This window comes from Bombyx mori, chromosome 7, assembly GCF_030269925.1.
Source record: "Bombyx mori chromosome 7, ASM3026992v2".
Classification (NCBI taxonomy): domain Eukaryota; kingdom Metazoa; phylum Arthropoda; class Insecta; order Lepidoptera; family Bombycidae; genus Bombyx; species Bombyx mori.
Window position 1 is genome coordinate 6277480 of NC_085113.1, and position 25046 is coordinate 6302525.

Below are 25046 nucleotides of genomic sequence, written 5' to 3' on the forward strand. Positions count from 1 at the left end.
ACTCCACGTGCGACAGATAGTCCGCCGCCAAACTGGGGCGTCAACACGTGTTGGACCATGCGAGTCAAAGGAATCGGCCCGGGAATTTGAAGCTACCTTGATAAAATTTTCCCTATTTTTCGGGTAAATTATGTTCTTGGCATGTCATACATGGTATGGTAATCTGTCACGGAACCTATTGCAATAGTAATAATTAACTTTAATCTTTAGAAGTATTACTTCGATGTAATTAATACATAATTTTATTACACTAAATAGCACGTTCTTTGTCTTTTTTATTATTTATGAGCACATGTTTATGAGAAAAACTATTTCTGAAAAGTAAAAATATTATTAAAACAACGAAAAAAATAATTAATTATTTAACCTTGTCTTGTTGATGGTGTTAGTTACAGATTTTTTTAACATATATGACTTTTCAAGTTTTAGGGGAAAATGAATTATAGATCGACAACACAATTTTCTGTCTCGCTCTTCGATGGAGCTGCTAAATGCTATAAGCCGGGCGTTCGATATTCAAACAAACGGAGCGGTAACAAACCATTCTCCGTTCAGACTTCATGCAGAACGTTCGTGCGTGATCTTTACATTCGGTTAACATTCAACAAAGTTTATTCCTTTTTGTTAGTGTTGTGATTTTGTTTATTGACAACATGTGTGAAAAGAGAACAAGAAAAATCAAGAAAGGTTTGTCATTTCAAATATTTTTCGTCAACATTAAAAAATAAATCGGAAACGGCTATTTCAAAAACGATTGCTCAAAAATAATAAAAGGTGCTTTCTTTTGTAGTTTTTTTTTTTTTTATGATTGCAGGATTCTTTTGTAGCGTAGTAGTAGTTAGTAGTAGACTCTCTTTCTTAATATATTTTAAATGAAGCGATCGTGACTTTCTAACGTATTGTTTTCTACGCAAAGTCACAACTTCCTGTAAATTCAACAGCTTATTCGTATATAGCTTAAATGAAATAGTTTAAATATAAGTATGTAGGTACACGCAGATGAATCGGAAAAAAAATTTTTGAATAAATTTTTTTTTTTATATTTGTAACGTTAAAATAAATGAAAATTAACTTAGTAACATAAGTTTACCAACTTATGAATGAATGTGTACCCTATTTACAATATATTAAGATTTTTAATGAGTGACTATAGTTCTCAAGACCGGTGGGTCGTTTTTTCATCTGCCAGACTAATTTGAGGACAGGTGAATAACTATAATCTAAAACTAGCACTAAAATAAATTTCACCTAATATAGTTATTTTTCAAAACTATGCATACATTCTTAATAATATATTCATGTTATGTATAGGGGGGGTAAGAGAAGAATGGAATTTCCCCTCACCTGCCTATAGAATAAGTACTGATTGAAGATAGTATAAAGCTCCAAAAAAACGTACAATACATACACACGATTTTATATATATACACCAAACTTTCTCCCAAAAATTGTAAATTGGAAAAATTCTAATTGTTTATAAAAACGCCGAGTAGTAGTAATAAAAGTTAAAAAGCCCGAAAAACGTGGTTCGCCCTCATCACATAGCGTCAGTCTTTATGTACATATTACGAATACAAAAAAAATTACGTAATCACTTTGTGTATATTTAAAAAAAACTGACGTGATACAAAAAAAAGATTAGCAACGTGAGCTAAAATTACATTGTTTATTTCAAAGCCACCCGTTATATCAATTAGCCAGTCACTGACCTATCACACGGAAAACAAGGTTGCTCACCGCAAAAACTTAATCGCAACTCTTGACTAAGTTTCCATCCAAGTAATATAGCGTCATTTGACCCGCGTGACTCATAACGGTATTATCTTCCTATACATTGTTAATACAAAGTGTCTATAACAGTAATATCCGAGATATTTTTTTCTTTTAAACTAAAATCGTAGAACTTTGCTTTGAATGGATTTTATTTTGAATCTTTAAAATATAAATTATCTATTTTATCTACCTAATAAAAAAAAATCTGATTTTAATTTTGATAATAATTTTGCTCCAAGAATAATCTATCCGGTGGTAATTGAGTAGACTAACAGCTATCAATTTCCTGTCTTATATTTGTAGTTGTAGTATTTTCAAATTGTTACTTGTAATTAAATGCTTCCATTAATTAACTCAGCATGTAGTCCTCACGCGGCAATTAAAGGAATAGGGGTCCATAGTAGGACTGACGTGAGACAGGTGGTCGTAAAACTGAAAACTATAACTATAATTGAGACTTTAGAACTTATCTCAAGGTGGGTGACGCATTTACGTTGTAGATGTCTATGGGCTCCAGTAACCACTTAACACCAGGTGGGCTGTGAGCTCGTCCACTCATCTAAGCAACAAAAAAAAAGTGAAATGAAAAATACAAATGCAATTATGCCCCTTAATCTCATAAAAACGGAAAGAAGAATAGAACTGGAATGACAAAAATAATGATATTTACTAACACCATAACTTGATCATAACAAATTTCACACCTACTATTTATCACATATCTAATTGTAACCAGTAAATCTAATTTGGTGTTACTAGATTTTAATTCAAGGTTCGTCGATATCAATCATAACGTGACCCTCAAAATTTTCAATTAAATACAGATACAATAATAAAAATGTACTCATTAATGACCTCATTCTGAATAATAGCGTTCAATAATAAGGCATTTAAAAGTCGATGCGCATTAAAAGTAACAGAACATACATTTGAAGATTCGATCGAATAGTAAACAACTTAAAATGTTAAAAACGTTTCATCATACAAACAAACCAATGATGTTGCCAACGCAAAGACCCTGAAAGGTACATTACCCCGCACGCAATGCGCTATCTACCTACGCTACCTATTATACGTCTAACGTTATTATTATAACAGGTATTTAAACTAATTCTTGGCACTACCACTTAATTCAGCTTATGACCTACAAACCATATCGAGGAGTGAAAAGATATTTAGTTTAAGCAACATTTTGCTTAATACGCGACATATATCTTTTTTATTAAAGGTCTTCTGGTATAGGTAAAAAGGTATTTGATATTAGTATCAACAATTGTATGTTTTAATTGAAAATTAATTAAGTTTACCCCATTCAAATAGTTGAAGAAGTTTTGTTTTTTCTGTGATATTTTTCTAAATTTTAAACTTTAAATGGCTCTGCTGTAAATTTAGAAAAAATTACTTGTACCAAATAGAATTTCACGCTTCGATATATGTATAACAATAAATATCTAAAATTATTTTTGTACTTTTTGTAATTTACTACAAACGCTTGACTTAAAAAATAGTTTACTTCCCAGTCGAACCTAATCGAAAATACGAACATACATACGTATTTAAAAGTTAAAATCCACAAAATATATAGGTACATGAAATTAATATTATTAATGTAGCCAGCAAAACGTAAGGGCCCTGATAAATTTATTAGTCTTGACGCTATACATCCCTATTATACGTAATAACAGTACTTGTATCTCAATAATATTATGTTAAGGGCACTACCACCTTCTGGTTCTCTATATTTAGATAATGATTGATCAGAATTACTTAAATAAAATATCATAATTACTATTATTTTTGTTAAACAATATCTGTTTTTAATTTGCTTACACTTACATAATTCTTGACATCATTAAAATATTTAATAACGCTTCGCAACCCACTTAAAACCCACTTGCTCCTTAAGATGAATCGACCTTCTGTCTTGTTCATACCGCAGCAATACGAAACGAGTATGACAAAGATGGAATTAAAAATTAACATCATTATGCCTCGTACTTGACATCGTATTGATCGCCTCGCATATTGATTTACCCCATCTTATGTGCTCGCCGAATAAGATCGCTATTCAGAATTGTGCAGAAAGATTTACCTATTGCCGAGACAAGAGACTAAAGTTTCGACCATATTAAAATAACCTTTAAACTAGAATTCATGACTGTTTAGTGGCAATAATAGCAGTATCCTCACTCTGTCTATTTCGCATAGGGATTCCCTCTATCTCTCACAGGTAAAGGATAAATATTTAATTGAAAAACGTGTACATAACCTATAAATTTTGAGAAAAGAGAGGTTGGTTGGTGATAGGCCTGAAACGTTTATTTTAAACTTTCTACGTTTTATTTCAATTTTATGGTCTATTTAAACTGAACTAGACCTATTATCACAGTGGATTAGGCTATAAGAAATCTAATCAGAGAAATTTATTATGTTTTAAATAAATTGCATTATAGTAGAACCACGAATATGAATAAAGGGCCACTTTTGTGCTAGCGGCCTCATATAGCCTCTCGCCAACAAATACACCACCTTCAAAAACATAACTAACATACGAATAAAAAGAAAACATTCTATAAGCAACACTACACGACGAACCCACTTTCTCTAATCTGAGTGAAGCCACATCACGTGCACAATTTAGGGGTACGAAGCCTTCATCAAAACCCATAAAAGCATCGTTTTGTATAATTTAAATACAAATAGTACACGTTTGATATTTCAAAGAGAGCATTGTGGAGCTTAATTGGTTTTACTAATACTACACTTGCTGTTATAGTAATAATGCTGATTGTACGATATATACATAAATGTGAAACAGCTTTGTTATAAAAAATTCGGTTTATTATTTATTTATTTATTTTTAACTTTCTATACTTGACAGTATAAAGGCGGTCTTAATGCCATAGGCATTCTCTGACAGTCTACCTTAGGGAATGCAGAGATGAACCTTGATAGGTGTAGGTGATATTATTTAAATATACGTATATATATAATATAACATACCTAACATTTATAGATACAAATACTCGCACTTAAATAAAGACATATACATAAATATATACATATAAAAATATATAAATAAATAAATATAGTGTATTATTTTCTTTTCATGACTTCTGTTGTTAGTATTCAAATGAAGAATGTGTTTACATGTCTACGTCTTGTCTACTTGCTATCTGTATGATGATTGACGAATTCCGAAAATCAAAATGTAATTTACTAAGCAATTTATTAAAACTATTTATACAATCACAATAAAATATATAATAGTAAAAGTGATGATTACAAAAACTATATGCATCGTGATACTAATTATAAATAACATATTGAATATATAAGTAACATATTTATTGAATAAATAAAAAACATTCTACAGAACCCGATATTCAATATTAAAACAACTAAAAATTTTGCTTGGCTATCACGTGCGCGTCAGATAACAGAAAAAACTATACGGTTGTACATGTGAGGTCAAAAGTTAAAAAAACAAGGTATGCTAAAAATACAGACATCCAAAAAACTTATAAATGTTCATCATCGTACTCATAAAATTATGAATTTAGTAGTCACTTCGTTACTCTATGGTCGTCGTGGAGGTGACTTTGCTAGAGATGACGTGTTCTGTTTCATCTGCAATTAATAACGGTGACATTTTCTGTGTCACGCAGTTCTAGTTTAGCAGTGTCATATGTACATTCTTTTTTTTTTCCTACCTAAACTGATAGCCTTGAGAGGCTATATCAGCGTCGCCTTAACTAGTAGGTGAGCTCACGGGGCTCAAACCTGATGACGTTGCTAACACGAACCCTAGCAAGAGTAGTGCTTCGCAGAATCTACCACCGGATCGGAAACGTGACCCACTGAGAAGATCCGGCAAGAAACTCAGTGGGCAAGAATCGATAGTAATACTAAATCTCCTTACATTACGTCTGATGCCCGTGTACACCGTTTACGCTCAAAGTGTTATCTTGCCGCATGTTCCCCTAGTACCCGTATTGTTACATCGGGGTCGTTCACCTTTGCAGCGATTGTCTCAACGCACTCCCACGGTTGGAATATTCTGTGAGGTGGCAATCCGTTACGTCACGTCCGCACGCCACAACAATCCTATGGATGCGTAAATCCATCTGACTTTTACTAGAAATTATTATTTATCTATTACAATACAACAGATTACAAAGATTCGTAAGTTTTAAAAAAAATCTATGCATACTCCAAGACAATAGTAACTTTGCTCCGTCTAGAAACTCATGTCTCAAGGTGAATGGCGAGATTACGTTATAAATGTCCATGGGTTCGGATAACCATTTGACACCAGCTGAGCTGAGAGCTCATTCACCGATCTAAATCTCTAAATCTCTTTGTTTAAAGTTTAAAATGACAACAAGCAAAATAGTCATTGAATTCATCTGCCTTAAAAATCCAACAACAAAAAAATCTTTAGTCTGATAAGAATAAATATTGTGTTATTGTAAACTTACCTACGAAGTATCCAATTATTTCCTTCTGCTTTTGTATTAAGTTACGAATCGTTGAACCGCTACAAACAACCTTGGTATGAAACAAAAGGTAGCTTGGATTTTAACACTTATTGCCTTGTAATCTACAAAGGAAGGGAGTTTTCAAGTACCTACACTTTTTACTATGATGATTCATATGTACACTAACTTTGAAGGTTAACTTGTTAACGGGGCCCTCATTTTTTTTTTGTTAGTACCTACTTAAAAAGGGACTTTTTGTATATTTAAATACGTTAATGTAAGCGCAAAAGTTAAATGACAACAGCATCGAAATTACTTATGAAATATTACAGCTTTTAGGATTAGGAGTCGTAGTAGAAAAAATTCACTAGAATAGCAATATGTGTACTCACTTTTGTTATTTGACAACTACCCGCGTCACTAGAATTAAATAATATTTTTAACTTAGTAACTACTGAACCAATGATCAATATTACTGCCACTCAAGGTTTGCCAATTGCAAATTGCAATGATGTAGGTCGGATCTGTGTTGTTTGTGTACGAGAAGAGCTCAGGATCACTATAGAGCTGCAGAGGACTGTGTCTATAGTGCCGTAGTATAGGATCCTCGGATGGATGTAGGTCGGATTGTATGGGTTTAATAATATTATTCACTAAAGAACGACACATCTGTAAACATACTATGTAAACTTAACTAAAATTTCATGTATTTTTTGGATAAATTCACATATACACATAATAGCACATGTACTTCGACTAAACAGACCCCTCCAACTCGCCTCGTCTTCCTCATTACTGCGGATCCCGATTTCCCCGATGAAAGATTAATAATAATTCCTCTCTAGATAATGGCCCTTCAATCTATCAGAGCGATTGAAAGACTAATTGACGATAAATTGCTAAAGTGAGGTTTTTCCTACATTTTTGAGTGTACTTTATGATTTACTAAATGAGGAATGATCTAAAAAAAATAAAGCCAGTGTAAATCAGTAAATAAATAAATATAAATCAAAAGCCTTTTATTTCCTGCTAAAATACAAAGTAAATAGGTATATAATCATTTTAATTTTCTTCACTTATGTTTGGCAGGAACCCATTAAACATGGTGAAGGCCTCCTCCAAGTCCTTCTATTTGGTTCTATTTTGGGCTACCTGTATCCATCGAGGGCCAGCAATAGCTTTTATATCATCCTCCCATTTTGATACGGGCGACCCTTTTTTCAGTAAATCAGTAATGGAAACCGATTTCGATCACTGTGCAACGACTTAATATTGTTAAAAGTAATGTCTGTATTTTGTGATAATCTGTACGTATTACTTTATCTGTATTGTCGAGATTTGTAAGTTTACGTAAATTTAAAACATTCGTTTTCACTAATAGTATTTTTATCTGTGATTAAACACCTAACGAATCAAGCCAGTCATGTTTCCTCATAGCGTGTACAAAATACACGTTACGGTTTATTTTTCGAACTGAATGATATCAATCACGTTCCCTTAAACGTGTTTTGTGTGGTAGTAGATCAATCTCGAATCTTTCGTTCGTTTTTGTTCCCATTGTACTGTTACGCTTTCAATAAGACTTCAATGTACACTTTAACAATGCTGAAAATGAAGCGTAAATAATTCACTGTTTTTTTTTATTAAGCACTAAGGAACTAGGTTTGTAGTGCTCTTAAAACAGTATGTTCTTTTGATGCATGTCTTAGCTTGTTCTTAAAATGTATATTAATAGTTTTATTTGAAATTGTCAGCCATGTCGAAAAATGTAACTAACTACGAAGGATCCGCTGCATTAATTAAACAGTAACACAAAAGAATTAAGATAACTCCTAAGAATACCGGAGCTAACAAACACGTTTAGGAATTTCCAAAATTATTACCACAAAATAAGCTGTACTAATACGGATTGATCTTTCGAAATATCGTTAATAACATATAAATATCTAACTATCTTAAGCATCTTACATACTGACTCAGGATAAGACTGGAGGTTATCCGGTTGATACTTCTGGTGCTTGTTAGTACTTCAGCAAAGGTTTCTCCAATGCGAGGTTCACGCGTCTTTTCAACAAATAATTCCATTTCATTTAAAATTTTGCGTTTTTCACAGAGAACGATTGTAACACGAATATTATTAATACAAACAATGTTGAGCATGTTTGAATTGACTACATACAATATCTATCGATAAATCCCTTAATAGATTAAACTTTCCTTCCCTACACCGATTTCCAAATAAGACGAACGCTCCACCCTTTACTTCTCCGAATTCAGTGCACTTTCCGAACCCATTGCATTGAAAGTCCACGTGGCCGTGTCACGTGGTCGGTACACGAGCATCGCACTTTTTGCTGGCGTTTTTGAACGCATATCGTTCAATAACGTGACTATACCGGCATTGTTCGAAAACACTTCGAAATTGAAATCAATATTTCCGTTGAATTTTCTGCGACTAAATTCTTAGCTCAGCTATTTCTGAATATAATTTCAGCTATATCTGATACTACATTTTATACTGGTGGTAGGATCTCTTGTGAGTCCGCGCGGCTAGGTACCACCACCCTGCCTATTTCTGACGTGAAGCAGTAGTGCGTTTCGGTTTGAAAGGTGGGGCAGCCGTTGTAACTATACTTGAGACCTTAGAAGCTATTCTCAAGGTGGGTGGCGCGTTTACGTCGTAGATGTCTATGGGCTCCAGTAACCACTTAACACCAGGTGGGCTGTGAGCTCGTCCACCCATCTGAGCAATTAAAAATAAAATAAAAAATATATTTCTAAATTTGCAAAGTTGTTGTTAATTGCAATTCTTATAATGCGGCTCAATAAAGAACACGATCGAAAGCTTTTCCAGGTAACTTTGATTTGAGTGAGCCTAGTTGCCTGTATAACATATAGTAGATCTGAATATCTCTACGTCAACTATTTGCCATTAGCCCGGCTGGTTATTAATGTTCCGTATCTGAAATATTAAAACATAAATTTACATTTCACACTTCCCTTTAAAAAATAATAAGAAGGTAGATAGGTATCTTACGCAATTCGAACACATGCTAATTATTATAATTTCGTCACACAATGAGTTTTGTATGGTGAAACATACGTGACTCTGAATGTTTTCTCAAGTGTTTAGGTAGGTCCTTATCAGAGTTTAAACATGGATTCATGAAACCTTTATTGTCCTTGTATTCTTAAACATTCAGCTTATTCATAATATGGTTGTAGAATAAATTTGAAGGCCTTTTTTTTATTTTTATTAATGACTTGTTCGTTTGATTTGATATCAAACACTACATTGTAATATCGGAAAGTTGAAACTGTATAATTTACTGTTATTGTAACACGGAGGTGCAATTTCTTTCAACACATCAATCTGTTTACCGATAATCATTACGAAATACCGAATACATTAATTTTATATAGCAGTGCATCGATGCAATGGCCTAACGTAAATGTTGCCAAACAATGTTCGTGTAAAAACAAATAAAACCCGAAAACAATTCTATAGTGCGCTGTTTTCCGCAAAGAATGACAATAATATAATGTAATTTAATGATTAAAAGTCTAACAGTCTTGTGATGATATTAAAACGCATGAGTCTCATCTGAGATGACCTCGTTCCACATTCGAACCTAAGAACGCCACGCTATAGAATGCACTTTTGTCTACATTAACCGTCTGTTTAAATTTATTTTTAACTGACAGTTATCTCGAACTAAAATAATACGTGCGTCACAACAAAACGTGAGGAACGCGCTGATAACGCGATGTTTGTTTCCAATAGATATTTCATAATGAATAATTCTTTGAAGGTTTTTTATACAAGTAAACAAGTTGAGGCTATTGGTCACGTTTTCAAGTCGTTGCAATTTTAGACGTTACGTGATGATGTATTTAGAATCGTAGTGTTTTTTTAAGAACTAACACGTTACATAAGTTCGTAATATAAACAGCATTGGCTAAGTTTTCTTTACCTAAGCTACTTGTAAAGATATATTAATTATGGTTCTGCGTTTTCTTTTGTTATTGGTTTCCGTTGGTGTAACCCCAATGAAAGCCCGGACGTATAGGGTAGGAGCGACTGCTGTGAGCTCAGATAACTACTAGCTGCTACCGGATGTCGTGACTTCTTTCATCCATCTATGAAATAAAATAAAAAAAAAACATTTCTTGCTTCAAACGGGATTTGCGAAGAGTACTCAATAGTGGTAGCGGCTTGACTGTGCCACTAGCATTGCTGACGTTTAAGAGAGATGCTAACCACTCACCAACAGGTGGACTGTGTGTTCGTGTGCCTACAAGGGCGGATAAAAAACGATTATCAATATCAACGTCATATCTTCAAAAAAAAAACTAACAATTGTTTTCTTCTCTTTGCAGGTTCCCACATTACTCGCCTGCGCGAAGCAAGACGTATACAGCGTCTGCAAAGGATCGCTTCCCCGTCCACTAGCGACGAGTCTAACTCGTCGCCATGCCCTCCAACGGTCGACAAGGCTGCCCAAAACCGCGTCATCTTAGAGCTCGCTTGGAAGACCGTAGCGCTGATGCACAAGAACAGATTGATCCAACAGAAGATCATTGATCTTCAAAAGGAAACGTCACAGTACATACAGTCCGTAATGAGCAACCCTGAGAACAGGAGGCGCTATATGGAACACGTCCGTTTGTACGGTGCGCAACCTACGCAACTTAAGCTATTAGCAGCCGAAAAGAATGTACAGGTCAAAGTGGAGCCCAAAGCGTGAGCCCCAATCTAATTCTGAAAGTTCGTAAAATCTATGAACAACAAAAAACAAAATGGCGGAAATCATTTGTTATTTACATTTTGATTACAATGACATGTTTTTGATTAAAACGACTCGTTCTTTATGCGAACGGCGAAAGGCGATGTGAAATATGAAAAAAAATACGCTTGAAAATCAACGCAGCTGTTGCTTGAAGTGTGCCTGAGAGAAGTTTGCGTCTAAAAATCATGTTGATGAAAACGGATCTGTTATGATTTTTTATCAGTAGATTAGTAGTTTTAAGGTGTTGTTTTTTTTTTTAAAGTTCAAGAGAACATATTTCGGGATCTCTTATTTATTCTTTCAATACCTACTTGAAGGTTTTATGCTAACTAAAGAAGCTATTATTATTTATCCAAAAAAGTAAATAGTTTAGAGACGTTTCAATGATTTTGTAGTTATTTTCATGACATTTTGTATTTAATTCATTGTACAATGTTCGTTATTCTTTTGAAAGCTTTCTATGTGGGTAGTTCTAATTTCCCTGTCGGCAATATTAACGAATCAGTGTCTTAAATAAAAATGTTGTGCTTATTATAATTATATAATAATGTGTACTGTTCTTTATAATTATAAGATATTAATAAGCTGTACTGTTACATAATAAGTTGTATTTAAAAGGCTGTTTGATGTTCTTAATATGTAATGTTGCCTTCGTTTCTATGATTTAAAAGAAATCGTTCAAAATCCGCTTCTACCGCTCCATTTTCTGTATTCAAACATGGCATTCATTTCGCAAAAAAATATTATTTTTCATTCATCAATTTGTAATCCATATATACAAGATTTCTAAATTAATTTAGAACAACAAGCAGAATTTTTTTCAAAATGGCGGTTTTAAAGTTTTTTTTTTTTAATGAATAGAGACCAAGGCAATAAAATGGTTTTTAAAGAATACTCTTAATCGTTTAAACTTATATTAAGATTAGATTGATTTTTGATTGAATTTCGTAATTTACGCGTTAAACATTAAAAGTGGAAGCTTATGTAATCAATGTATTAAGTGTTGGTGCATGGCAATCTTTGCATTATGAAAACTTTGTCAAAATAATTCATTTGCTATTCCACACGATGCTACTTTGAAATGTCAGTTTGACGTAGTTTCAAAGCGCTCATTTGATCCTAAACTTCATATCGTGAGCAAAAGATTTGTTCAATATTGCTATAGAATAGTCCTTAAATGAAAAGAATTGGGTAATGCACCGAAGTAGGTAGATATGCATCTCGTATACAATTCATTCATTTTCGTAAGTAATTTTCAATTTCAATCTCAATACACTTGTCACACAACACTTAATACATACAGTTTGCATTTAATATTTAGTTAATGAATTATTAATTATATCCATGTTAGCACAGACTACCAAAAACTGTGTTCATTTTAAAATATTTACTTATACTTTTTAGTCGATGTAATGTACACAAAAAAGTATTACTTACATTTCTAAATTAAAATTTCTAACTTTTCGTGTGATAAAATTTTAAATTGTATTATTTTGATTACAAATTACTTAAGTGAGTTTAAAACGAAATAACTCCTTATTAGGTATACATACACAAAAGTGTTTCAAGGTTTTAAATTAAAAAATGATTTTATTTTCATAGGTTTTCAGAATTTGATTATTTAAAATATGATTATAATTTAATGTAAACATAAAATCTTAATTCGCTTAAAATACTTTTATTTTAGAAGTTCAATTCTGTCATGTTAGTTTTTGAAAATGTGTGTCACTGACTGACTAGGGAGAATGTATGACGTCACTTCCATAGATAATACACTTCATAATTACAAAATTAAAAACGGTTGTTGTGTACAAAATTTACATCATATTTGCTTTAAAAAGTATTATTGCTTAGGCTTAAGATTATTTATACATATTTTGTTGGTAAAACTCCTTGTGTAGATTAAGCCTTCAAAAGCTTTCACGTGTTTTAGCTGTTATTATTCATTAAAAATACACTAGTCTTTGATATTCGATTTTGTTGTTTTATTTCCAAAACGATTGTTTCACTGCTCATTTTCTTCAAATATCACCTGTGTTCTACTCTAAAGTCCAGATCCATTACCTGTGCTTTTGAGTACCTCAAGCACTGATCACCGTCCTTGCCGAACTAGTCGCTTGCGATGAAGGGCTCGGCGAGTAAATTAACCCACAGACACAGCCCACTGAGTTTCTCGCCGGATCTTCTCAGTGGGTCGCGTTTCCGATCCGGTGGTAGATTCTGCGAAGCAATGCTCTTGCTAGGGCCAGTGCTAGTAACACCTCCGGCTTGAGCCCAGAGAGCTCACCTACACGTCAAAGAGAAGCTGAAATAGCCTCCAAGACTATCAGCATTGATAGGAAAAAAAAACGCCACATCAAAAAAAATTTAAATACTGCGTTTAGCGCCATCTTTCGTCAAGCGGCAGAAGCAAATTTTAAATATTAATTTTGATTTTAACATGTTACATATTATTTTGTTATTAATAATATACCTAAGTATATAGAGGCGCACAAAATATTACTGAGCAGTAGGTGCTTTTATTCTTATCTGTCATTATATTTTCTCATGAAGAGAAGGGCATAAAGTTTCACGACCTTTCAACCCTTAGGATCTTTTCAAATTCAAGTTCTATGTCATTTATAAAAGTCAAAGTAAACTTTACCATCACTTTCTCAGAGCCGCAGTTTGAAGAAACCGATAAAACGAACTCAGCCAATTAAAAATATTAAGTGTATTATAATTATGAACTCTGCGTAATTTAAACTTACTGAATTTCAAATTTTAAGCATTATATTATTAACATTAAGTAAAATAGCGCTATAAATGCTATAATCTTGTTAAACTGACGATTATAGCTGGCACACGTTCTTATTTTAGACATCTGTTCCAAAGAATTTTTCTTTATGGGCACTGATCGCTACTAATAACTGTCCAATATCTGTCCAAAATACGAATCAACAACAATCAAAAGGACTTTTTGGCGGGAACGCGAGGAGTGAAGTTGTGTGATTTGTTTTATTTTGTCTATTTAGTGTTTCTTCGGGCTTAAATGTGTAATAATGACGGTTTATTAACTGTTTAATATCTGTGAAAGTGCACAAATGTGGGAAAATGAAACAAAGCTGCTGGACGTAACTTCTCGGGATCCTCCAAAAAGTCCACGGAAAAAATCTTAGTACCATTTGATGACCACCATTTTACTGAGATTATATATCATCCCATTTCATTTCATTTAATTTCATCCCAGTTGATTAATGTCTCAAATTAATCATCTTCATTTCATTAAGACATAACGAAATGAAGAATTATAATTCATAATTTCAATAAGAAAATAAGACATAACTTAAAGGTCTCAGTTACCAGGTCATAAAATCACTTAAAAAAAAACAACAATCAAAATAATTCAAGTTTCCCACAATTGAGAGCATTTTTTTTTTAAATGAGAAATTTGCAAATTTAGTAAGAAGGAACCATAGAAAAATGAAAGCACTAATACAACGAGTAATGAATGCCAAAGTTATAGGTATATTTCTGAATTCTGAATATTAATATTTTGAGGTTATTTCTCTTCAGCATACTTCCTACTGACTTAGTCCCAACGGCGGGTCCAGGGGGGGGGGAGGGGGTCATGGGGTCATGACCATAGATTATACACTTAGGTCATGACCCCCCCTGAGCTGGTTCCAGGACTTAGGTGAACCACTAATTGAACATAATGATTTTATTTATATAATTTGTCACTATACAGATTTTATGTAACTACATACCTTCAATATTTAATTAATTTAATATAATATAATAACTTTGTATGATGGCAAGCGTTTGGGAACGAGCGCATCGAAAATTTGACTATGTGACCCCCTCCTGGCGCCAAAGCTGGATCCGCCCTTGCTTAGTCCTCGACTTCACACATCCATCCTGGTAAAGTTGATGGTCCACTGAACCACCAGCATTACTCAATTAAGGATGGGTTCCTCAAAAATCATCTAATAATCATATCATCCCAAGTCGTGATGAATTTGATTTTTGAAAGCAGTACCTACTTACCTATTTAGTATTTGTTTTGTTCCTAGTAAATGGTGAAGTCATTAGTAACATAGAACAAGGTCTATGCATACTTATCGGCATATCCAAATATGATACTGTCAAAGATATCGAATATATGTAAGTACTAGCCTTTAGTTTCGGCTTCCTTCGCTTTATTGTAGAAAATATGCCTCTGGAATAACAAAAAATTCTGAATGAAAGAAACCCTCTTTTTCTGACAACATGTAGGCAAAATTTCACAATGATTGAGTTCTTAAGATGTGAACGTGTTACAAACAATCTAACTTTTATATTTATAAAGAAATATAAGTATGTATTGGAAGGTTCCTTTTTTATTTTACTGGGTTTTGTTGGTCCGCTAGGTGTTAAATATTAAGTGAAGCTTATAGACATTGAAATGTATACTTTATCTGTGATCATGAACTAAAATATTCAAATTGTAAAAAACAAAAAATAACTACATAAAACATGAAATTAAACTGTAAAATATCTTTATGTAAATTTCACATTTAGTCATAAGGTTAGAATAGTCAAAACAAATGCTTTGATATAAGCTCCCCTCCACAGTATATCCCAAGCCCTATGATGTTTCCTTCAAATGAGGCTTGTGGAGAGTACTTAATGGTAGGCAGCAGCTTGGCTCTGCCCCTGGCATTGCTGACTTCCATGAGCGATAGTAACCACATACTATCACATCGGCAGTATGCTTGTCTTCTTACAAGAGCAATAAGAAAATAAAAAACTAATAATAGTAAATTTTATATCCTATTCAACTATATGAACCAAATTATTCAATGTATTTATAATTAGCCCATATCACTCTGTGTTAAGCTGTATAAGGAGCATGGCTCATACAATAACATGGCTGCTACAGGCTAGTTACAGTGAGGATTTTTTTTATATATTTAGATGATGAAGTAACTTCAGAAAAATGAGGCTTGAAAACCACCCATTCTTAATTCAATAACGGTATTGTCATCAAGATCTACTTAATTTCTAAATTTTAATTTTATGATTTCAGAGTGAGGAAGATTCTAAGTATCAAGTTATTTGATGACGAGTCCTCTAAGAGATGGAAGAAAACAGTAGTTGATAAACAATTTGAAATATTATGTGTCAGTCAATTCACATTATATAATACTTGGAAAGTAAGTAAGACATTATTTAAATCATTAATAAACCAATAAAAATGAAATCCAAGACAATTTTAAAGTTTGATGATATCCAAATATCAAAGTTTTCTTTTTTAAACAATTTTGGATTATTTTATACCTCAAACATCTTCTCTCTGACAATAATAATTTTTTATAAGTGTGTACAAAAAAAGAAGAAAAATAATAATAATAATACCACTGCTAATAATACCAAAAATGATATTGTACCCTGTATAAATTTTACACATTATTTAGATCATCTTTTATACCGCATTGTTACTAAATCAAAGAAAAAATGTTATGTTTTTATTTATTTATTGCTTAGATGGGTGGACGAGCTCACAGCCCACCTGATGTTAAGTGGTTACTGGAGCCCATAGACATCTACAATGTAAATGCTCCACCCACCTTGAGATATAAGTTCTAAGATCTCAGTATAGTTACAACGGCTGCCCCACCCTTCAGAACGAAACAAATTACTGCTTCACGGCAGAAATAGGCAGGGTGGTGGTACCTACCCGCGCGGACTCACAAGAGGTCCTACCACCAGTAAAATCTACTTGCTGTGCTTGAATGGAATAAATCAAAAACACTGCAAGTACGTTCAACTGCATCAGCAAAGCTGCTGGTGTTATTTATTAAAGAATGATAGTAATATTATTTTAAGCATTTAATTTTTTTATCCAAGTGTTTCTTTTTAAATTATGTTATTTTTTTTATAAAATTTCAGGGTAACAAACCAGACTTCCACAATGCAATGCCTGGTGACCAATCTAAAGAATTTTACGAGAAATTTCTGCAGATGTTAAAAGACGCATATGTGTCTGATAAAATAAAAGGTTCCTACCAATATTATCTATATCTCATGTCAGCTTTGGTCTCAATCCAGTTTTTTTCCACCCATGCACAAATGGCACTGATGTCTATGGGCCTGATGTACCTACCAGTAGGCACATAGAGTCAGCCATGATGAGCCTTTCCATTTAGGCTACAAAAACTAAATCCAAAAAAGACATGTTGGACAAATCAGTTGATTATCTGCTATTTATAGCACTACCCCAGCTGTTTCGAAGGGTGTTTTAAAAGAGACTAACAGAAGAACAGGCAGTTATCTGATTATTACAGTAGCAAAGTGCATAGTCAGGGGGGTCTGTCAGTGTCCAATGTAACTAAAACTTCAGGGTGAATATTGGCATTCACGTTGTGATGGACTCTGGGAAAACTGCGTAAGTGTTGTGAATTATTTTGCCCATCTAACTGATATTTTTTTAACTTTTAGATGGTTTATTTGGAGCCTACATGCAAGTTTGCATACAGAACGATGGACCTGTGACTTTTGAAATTGAATCCCTTGACAAGGACCCAAGCAAGAGTAATAAAAAAACAACAAGCTTAGAAGCAGGAGAAAGTATAGACTCTTAAATCGTTGACCCAAATTTTATTCTATATGAATGTTAATATAATAACGAATCATTAATATTTCTTAGTTTTTAATTCTAAAAATTTTTTTGGACTTCAAATTTGAAGATTAAGTAGGCAAAATAACCTATTTTTTTCTCCCTACCTATTCGCTGGTACACCAAGGGGCTATTTTAGATACGTCCGGCGGGTAGGTGACCTCACGGGCTCAACCTGAAAGAATTTGCTAACACTAGCCCTAATGAGAGCAGTGCTTCGCTGTATCTATCACCGGATCGGAATCACGACCCACTGAGAAGATCCGGCGAGAAACTCAGTGGGCTGTGTCTATGGGTTAGTTCGCTCGTTGAACTCTTCGTCGTAATCTACGAGTGCGACGAGGTCGGTGACCGGTGCTTGAGGGGCCTAAAATCACCGAGAGTGAATCCGGGAGATCTTACAAGACATGCTTCGAACGACGGCGGCTTTGCTTTGCCCCGTCACGGTCGGTGTGCTTAGTGCGAGTTTTGTTAACGCTCTCGAGAGCGTAAAAGTTAACTCACGTTTGTATGCAGTTGGGACAGTGCCCCTAGCGGCAAACGTAGGCAAACGTTCCAACTCCATACAAAACAGAGCTAACTTTTACGCTATCGAGAACGTTAAAAAACTCGCACTAAGCACACGGCGAATCGACGCCTTTGAGATGTGGTGCTGGCGACGTATGATACGAATACCATGGACGGCCCGCCGCACCAACATATCTATTCTCAGGCAGTTAAAAATAGAAAAGATTCAACGTCTATCCACAATCTGCCTACAAAGAATATTGCGGTATTTTGGTCATGTTGCACGTAGGGATACCAGCAATTTGGAACGCCTTGTGGTGACCGGTAAAATAGAGGGAAAAAGGCCTAGGGGTAGAGGTCCCAAACGATGGTCGAACCAAATAGCGGAGGAACTGGGGATACCTATCAGCGACGCACCGGGCTGCAGGGCGGGATCGATGGAGACAGTTGGTTGACGAAATCGGACGGAGTCACGAACCTCAGCAGTGAGGAACCGATCGAAGAGAGAGAGAGAGAAAAAGCACACGGATAAGTATTAGCCTAATGTACCGACAATAGTTTCAACGAGACCCCCGCCATGCTTCTGCAAGGTAGTGCGTTCGCAGAAGTCAATTCCGCCCATCAGGTCGCGTCGCTGACGTGCATCACAGCCCATGACAGTCGCCAACAGCAAATCGGTACCTACTTATTTGTAAGACGAAAAGGCAGACGAGCATACGGCCAACCTGATGGTAAGTGGTTACCGTCGCCCATGGACTTCAGCAATACCAGGAGCAGAGCCAAGCCGCCACCTACCGTTGTATTCAGCATCGTTTGAACTACCACCAAATCATATTACTCGACTACTTTAATAAAAAGTAGGTAGCGATTGAACTTTGTTTTATACAAGGATAAAACAATAAAATACTCATTGAATTAATAAAAAAACTTTATTATGAAATAATGGTTATTATCTATTAACATTGTTACATTTAGGCCAGTGATAAGGTACGTTAGAAACATTAAGAGATTTTTATGAAAGTTGATATGCTTATTACGCTAATTCTACAATTACATATCTTTACTACTCGACCTACTCAACGACTCCCAACATACAAGATATTTCTAATAGTTTATTGAAAATTTATATTTCTTATTTTTCGGCAAATATATGTTAGAGATTACACAAAATTATAAATTATTTAGGTAGGTACATACCAATCTATTCAATTCTCATTCATACTTTGTTAACAGATAATCTACCATCAATTCCATCTATAGACAAAACTAAACGAGTAGAAAATAAAATAAACTTTTAAAAAGAGAAAATAAATGCATTTAAAAAAAAATCTTTATAATATTACTATAAAATGAATTTAACAAGTCATATTAGAGTCTTAAAATTAAAATAGTTTCGCAAAAATTATAATATGTTTTAATTCATTTGCCCGATTCACCATTTTAGTCCGAGTGCCGTATGATTACTATTTCTATACTGTCAAATATAGATAATATAATCATTTCTCATGTATACGCTGAATGTTACCAACGCAAACCTACAATTCTTGAAGAATTTTATTGCAACACCGTTCAAGGCACTATTTGTTTTGGTATATTGCTGATACGTTTCCTCACTCCTAATTCACAATATCATTGGGATAACATAATCGTAAAAGTGCCAAGAGTACTTTTTTGTTTAAACCTTTAAACTGCTTAGCGTATATTTTCAATTCATATTTAACCAATGACATTTCACTATGTCACTGGTCACGGAGACGATTTGTTTTGAAAATGGAACGACGACACTAATGTCTTTACACTATCGAATAATTATTATTACAAAAATATCTATAATTCTATTCTAAATTATTCGAATGAAATCGTTACTGGGTCAGGCTAAGGATTTGATTAACAACATATACCCATTGGTATTTTACGGACGCGACGTGCATTATTGCGTTACTAATTTTGCCAACACTACTCGAATTTAATCGACAAACTATGAGAAATAATGAAATAAATGCATTTTAAATACTTTTACTAATAATCTTATAAAACAAAAAAATAGGTACCTCACTCTCACATTTTATTTAATCTGAAACCAATCTACATGCGTGCATTTTAGAAATGCTAAAATTTAGCTTTAACTGAGAAGTGTCATCATAATTTAAGCAAGAATGAGGAACCAAAAAGTATTATTTACGTTACTGTAAATGTCGAGATAGTTGATCGACGATTGAGTTATAATAATAAGTCGCTAAATTTTATTTTTTTAAACCAGACATTCACAATGCAACATATGACAAGTTAGACGATAATACTGCAAAATGAATGTTTGATTCATGTGCAAACCATTCAGAATCGCCATTTAGAATCGATTAAAAAAACCTTGCGACTTTTACGTACAAATAAATTAGATGACAGGTTTTTTATTTATGTAAAGGTTCATAACGGTTCGCTTTTAAGACGTCATGGTGGGTATAGATAGAGTAGTAGTTAGTGAGTAGTCTACCAAAGTCCAGATGAATAACCGCCGGGCGGCACGCGGTTGTAGTAGATAATGTTGCTGGTGCCATTAATTGACGTCATTGTGTTCATTTGCCCGTTCATCGACTTGTATCCGTCACCGGTGATTGGGTTGCCTTCTGAAAAAGTTAATTTAAAAATTAGAGTTCGAATCTTCTTTTTATAAATGTGTTTACATTTCTATTTCAAATTACTCTTGTAGTCTAATTTTATTATTCCAACTATTAGTGAAGTAAAAATGAAGTGTTTCGAAGAAAAATGCAAAGTTACGATAATTATTTTAACAAGAAGAATTTTACCATGCAAAGAATTCCGACAAACAGATTCTAATAAATAGTCTAGATTGTTACTCGACTACGATATTATTCTAAAACATAGTCCACAATATCTAATTTTGAATAGGAATAAACATATGATTATAGCAGGCAAAATAACCCAACAATTTATTCTTAAAAAGTTCAATATATCTTAATACATAGTATTCAAAATACAATACACAACGACAACAACAAAGCAGTTAAGTGAACAAACTATTAGTCTAACAGGTCCTAAAGCATTGTATTCGTTGTATTGAATACCGATACTAAACAGCAAATAATAATAGACGGTGAGTGCTTAATTTGATGACTTGAAGGAATTGTTCCACAGTTCTTTTCTTTCTTTCACAGACAGCAAAATAAAATAAATGCAAAAGCTACGACAGTTCAAAATGAAAATAATTCATTTCATCAGATGTGCAAAAGCCATTCCTTCTGTCGAAATTAAACACCCACCCATCTCCCTTCGGCGAACATAATCTATAAAGTACGTCTTAGGATTGAAGTCTTCTCCGTGCCGATTCTTTTTAAATAGGTATCCAGGGACGTACTTATGGAATATTGGGGGGAAACCTGTCAAAGTGTGGGGACCCGGAATCAATGGAGTTTGTAAGAGGGTCATATCTGGAATCATGGCATCGCGATCATATTTGAAAAGTGTGGGAGTTGGATCACAATTCGCAACTAAAAATGGATCGATTCGTCCATCTAATGTCGGGATCGGGTTATACTTATAATCAGGCTGTGGCCTCTCGCCCAAGACTGACGTCATACCGACAAAAGCATATGGCGGCAAGGGATGGTACGGAACTTTATATTCAGAAGGTTCAAGATAATGTTGTGCCGGAAACGGAGGCCAATGTCTGTCTAAAATTGGTTGAGGCGATAATGAATCGGAATCGATAACTGGATGATCTTTTTCGGGGTCATCAGTTTTTAAACCAAGAAGAGCGTAAGGCGTGTGTTGAATATTTAAAGCCGGTTTCGTAGTAGATTCAACATAGTAATTGGCAGGACGCGGTGGCCATTCACGAGTAAAATATCGATGGGTCGGTTGGGGATTTAACAGGTAAGATAGGTACGGATCAGCAAAGTCTGGTTCGGCACCTCGCAGGCTCGCAGCCGGATGACGGCGACGCAGCGGCGTCAGAGGCACTCCATCGCCTGTCACTGGATTCCTCTTCGGTGGCGTGTATGACGCTGATCATTCAGAGAACAATCGGTTTTCATTCGAACTTAAATAATAACCTAACAGACCATAATCTATTTGTTGCGTATTGCATTTGACTGTCACTTTTTATTCGGAATTTTTGATTTGTAGATAGTAAATGTTTCCTGCAATTATTATGTTAGCTTTACCATTATACCCTTAATCTTAAAGCCCATTTAAATATATAATATGTACTTTAAAAAGACGGTTTACCAATGTGTTGTTACAGCGGTTAAATATTTTACAGTAAAAACGATTGTTTGTTAGTAAATAAATGCTTTTATGTATCATATAATGAAGCATATCATCCTAGCGTGCATGAGTATACACATATATAGTAAATTTACGACGAATAAGTGAATTATTTCCAGGCACAAACCATATATTTCTGACCCTGCTAAAGAACAACATCCAGAACGTAGAATCAACAGTGAATTTCAATTACAGAAGTTTTAGAAAACGAGACATATTTCCAAAAAAAATATTACGTCCATAAGAAGTTGTAATAACAAAAATTAAATAAGTTCTACATTCGTGATGTTTTATTTATTATTATCACCGCAACCTGTGTCCATAGCCGTGCTTGTTCGTGCCTACATCAAATTCGACTCACAGTGTTCGGCTGGCTCCCTCTCACCTCGGCTGGGTGTCGAATAAGCGCTTCCGTTCATCATCTTGGCGGGGGAGTGCGTAGGACTTCCGCCGTTCATTTCAGAATCACCAAACTGGATGTTACTGCGGATGGTGTCGGTGATCAATGGAGAAACGGGTCCATTGCTCGCTGCCTGAAATTAAATTAGTTTTAAACAAATTTGCGTGCTGATTTGTTTCAAATTAATCAGCGAAACATACAAACAATCGCCCAATAATAATCAATAATTAAATTAAACTATTTAAAACATCAATAAACATACATCTTTACTCAACGTACACCTGATATTAAAAAAGGCTAAACAATTATAGGTACATCATTGGCCCGGCTATCTACCAATACCAATGTAAGAAGAAGTCGCTATTGCATCGGTGACTCCAGATCGCAGTAGCCACCATGGGACAGTGGTTCCGGAAGGCGCATTGACATCAACCTCAATAGGGGTCGCCCTCCGAATACCATTTCGGGCAGCCCACTCCCTAATAAGCGCGTTAACACCCCCGCCATTTGCCCCATCACTTTCTTTGGCCATACCGTGGGTCTCGAAGATCAAATATCTAGGCGTAAACCTCGGCAGAGCGATGACATTCCGACCCCACATTAGAACGGTATGCGACCGTGCCGCCTTCATACTAGGACGCCTCTTTCCCATGATTTGCAAGCGAAGTAGGTAAATTGTCCCTTCGTAATAAGGTGACACTCTACAAAGTTCGCTCACGCGGCCCGCACTATCTTGAAACCCCTTCAAGTCATTCAATCCCGTTTTTGTAGGATAGCCGTCGGAGCACCATGGTTCCTAAGGAATGTGGATCTCCATGATGACCTGGAGCTTGACTCAGTAACTATCTACAGATAGTCGACATCATTGCGCCACTTTGAAAAGGCGGCACGTCACGAAAACCCTCATCGTGGCCGCCGGTAATTACATAGCCGATCCCGCGGTCCAAATGGTAAACAGTCGACGTCGCCCTAAATACTTCATTACGGATCCTCCCGATCCATTAACGGTGCTTTTAGGTACCTGAGCATCGGTCACCGTCCTCGCCGAACCCGTCGCTTGCGACGAAGGGCTCGACGAGTAAATTAACCCGACACAGCCCACTGAGTTTCTCGCCGGATCTTCTGAGTGGATCGTGTTTCCGATCCGGTGGTAGATTCTGCGAAGCACTATTCTTGCTAGGGCCAATGTTAGCAACAGTTCCGGTTTAAGCCCCGTGAACTCACTTACACGTTACGGTGAAGCTGAAATAACCTCTCAAGGCTATCAGCATAGGTAGGAGCAAAAAACTTGACCATCTTAAATTACGAGTTGCATTGATATAAAATATATTTTTTTCCCAGCAAAAACAAGGTGTTAACATTCCACTTGGGTTCATAAAACGAACTTCAATGTTAAAACTAGAAAAAAAATACAGGATTCATAACTAAACAAATTGTGTATGTACTGTCCTAAAAGTTGTACATACAAATAACTACCTAAACACTATATATCGTGTTAGTATATTTTTTATTTTTCCAGACTGGCATTTAAATAAAGATTTTTTTCTTTTTATATTGCTTAGAAGGGTGGACGAGCTCACAGCCCACCTGGTGTTAAGTGATTATTGGATCCCATAGACATCTACAACGTAAATGCGCCACCCAACCTGACATATAAGTTCTAAGGTCTCAAGTATAGTTACAACGGCTGCCCCGTCCTTCAAACCGAAACGCATTACTGTTTCACGGCAGAAATAGGCAGGGCGGTGGTACCTACCCGCGCGGACTCACAAGAGGTCCTACCACAAGTAATTACGCAAATTATAATTTGCTGGTTTGATTTTGATTACACGATGCTATTCCTTCACCGTTGAAGTCAATCGTGAACATTTGGTACACACTCACCTGTCCGAAAAGTCTCGAGTGAGTGTCACGCGGACGCGTCGGTGTGTCGCGGACGACACGTTGGCGCGCCATGCCGTTCTTCTTGGGGCTGCCGTCTGTCATATCGCCATTGAAGATTTCTGCGATGCAGCTCTTAGGCGCGTTAGGCACCCTGGAAATAATTTATTAAAATCCAATTTAGTTGCAAATTTGTTTAGCACGTTTAAACGTTTCAGTAATTTTTGTTTTTAGCTTCCTAAATTTTATAAACATAATTTGGTAGGCGCTTTAAAAAATTACCGCCAAAC

General features: G+C 35.0%; 3 protein-coding genes across 14 annotated transcripts in view; 2 read left to right on the top strand and 1 right to left on the bottom strand.

Annotated features, from left to right (window-relative positions):
• The first annotated feature begins 477 nt into the window (after positions 1-477).
• Positions 478-13019, top strand: LOC101739933 (uncharacterized). Its single transcript, XM_004931242.5, has 2 exons — positions 478-687; positions 10635-13019. The coding sequence occupies exons 1-2, from the start codon at positions 654-656 to the stop codon at positions 11000-11002; spliced, it is 402 nt and encodes a 133-aa protein (XP_004931299.1). The 5' UTR covers positions 478-653; the 3' UTR covers positions 11003-13019.
• A 1363-nt stretch (positions 13020-14382) lies between these two features.
• On the top strand, positions 14383-17706 carry LOC101740560 (D-aminoacyl-tRNA deacylase). Of its 3 annotated transcripts, XM_004931248.4 has the most exons (5): positions 14387-14549; positions 15100-15190; positions 16095-16221; positions 16958-17066; positions 17507-17706. In XM_004931248.4, the coding sequence occupies exons 1-5, from the start codon at positions 14507-14509 to the stop codon at positions 17647-17649; spliced, it is 513 nt and encodes a 170-aa protein (XP_004931305.2). In that variant the 5' UTR covers positions 14387-14506; the 3' UTR covers positions 17650-17706. The 3 variants fall into 3 exon arrangements, with proteins under 3 accessions (XP_037867900.1, XP_004931305.2, XP_037867899.1); XM_038011971.2 differs by lacking the exon at positions 16958-17066; XM_038011972.2 differs by lacking the exons at positions 16095-16221; positions 16958-17066; positions 17507-17706 and having other exon boundaries at positions 14383-14549; positions 15100-15395.
• Positions 17707-19101: 1395 nt separating this feature from the next.
• Positions 19102-25046, bottom strand: part of LOC101740069 (microtubule-associated protein Jupiter) — a 158434-nt gene continuing 152489 nt past the window's right edge. For 4 of the 10 annotated variants that reach the window (XM_021351373.3, XM_021351369.3, XM_021351372.3 and 1 more), the window contains 4 exons: positions 24760-24910; positions 22837-23008; positions 22121-22213; positions 19102-20815 (listed from right to left, as the gene is read on the bottom strand). In XM_021351373.3, the coding sequence (XP_021207048.1) occupies positions 20679-20815; positions 22121-22213; positions 22837-23008; positions 24760-24910 (553 nt within the window). In that variant the 3' untranslated portion in view covers positions 19102-20678. Of the gene's footprint in view, positions 20816-22095; positions 22214-22836; positions 23009-24759; positions 24911-25046 lie in introns of all 10 variants that reach the window. The other 6 variants (XM_021351370.3, XM_004931246.5, XM_021351374.3 and 3 more) reach the window with 4 other exon arrangements.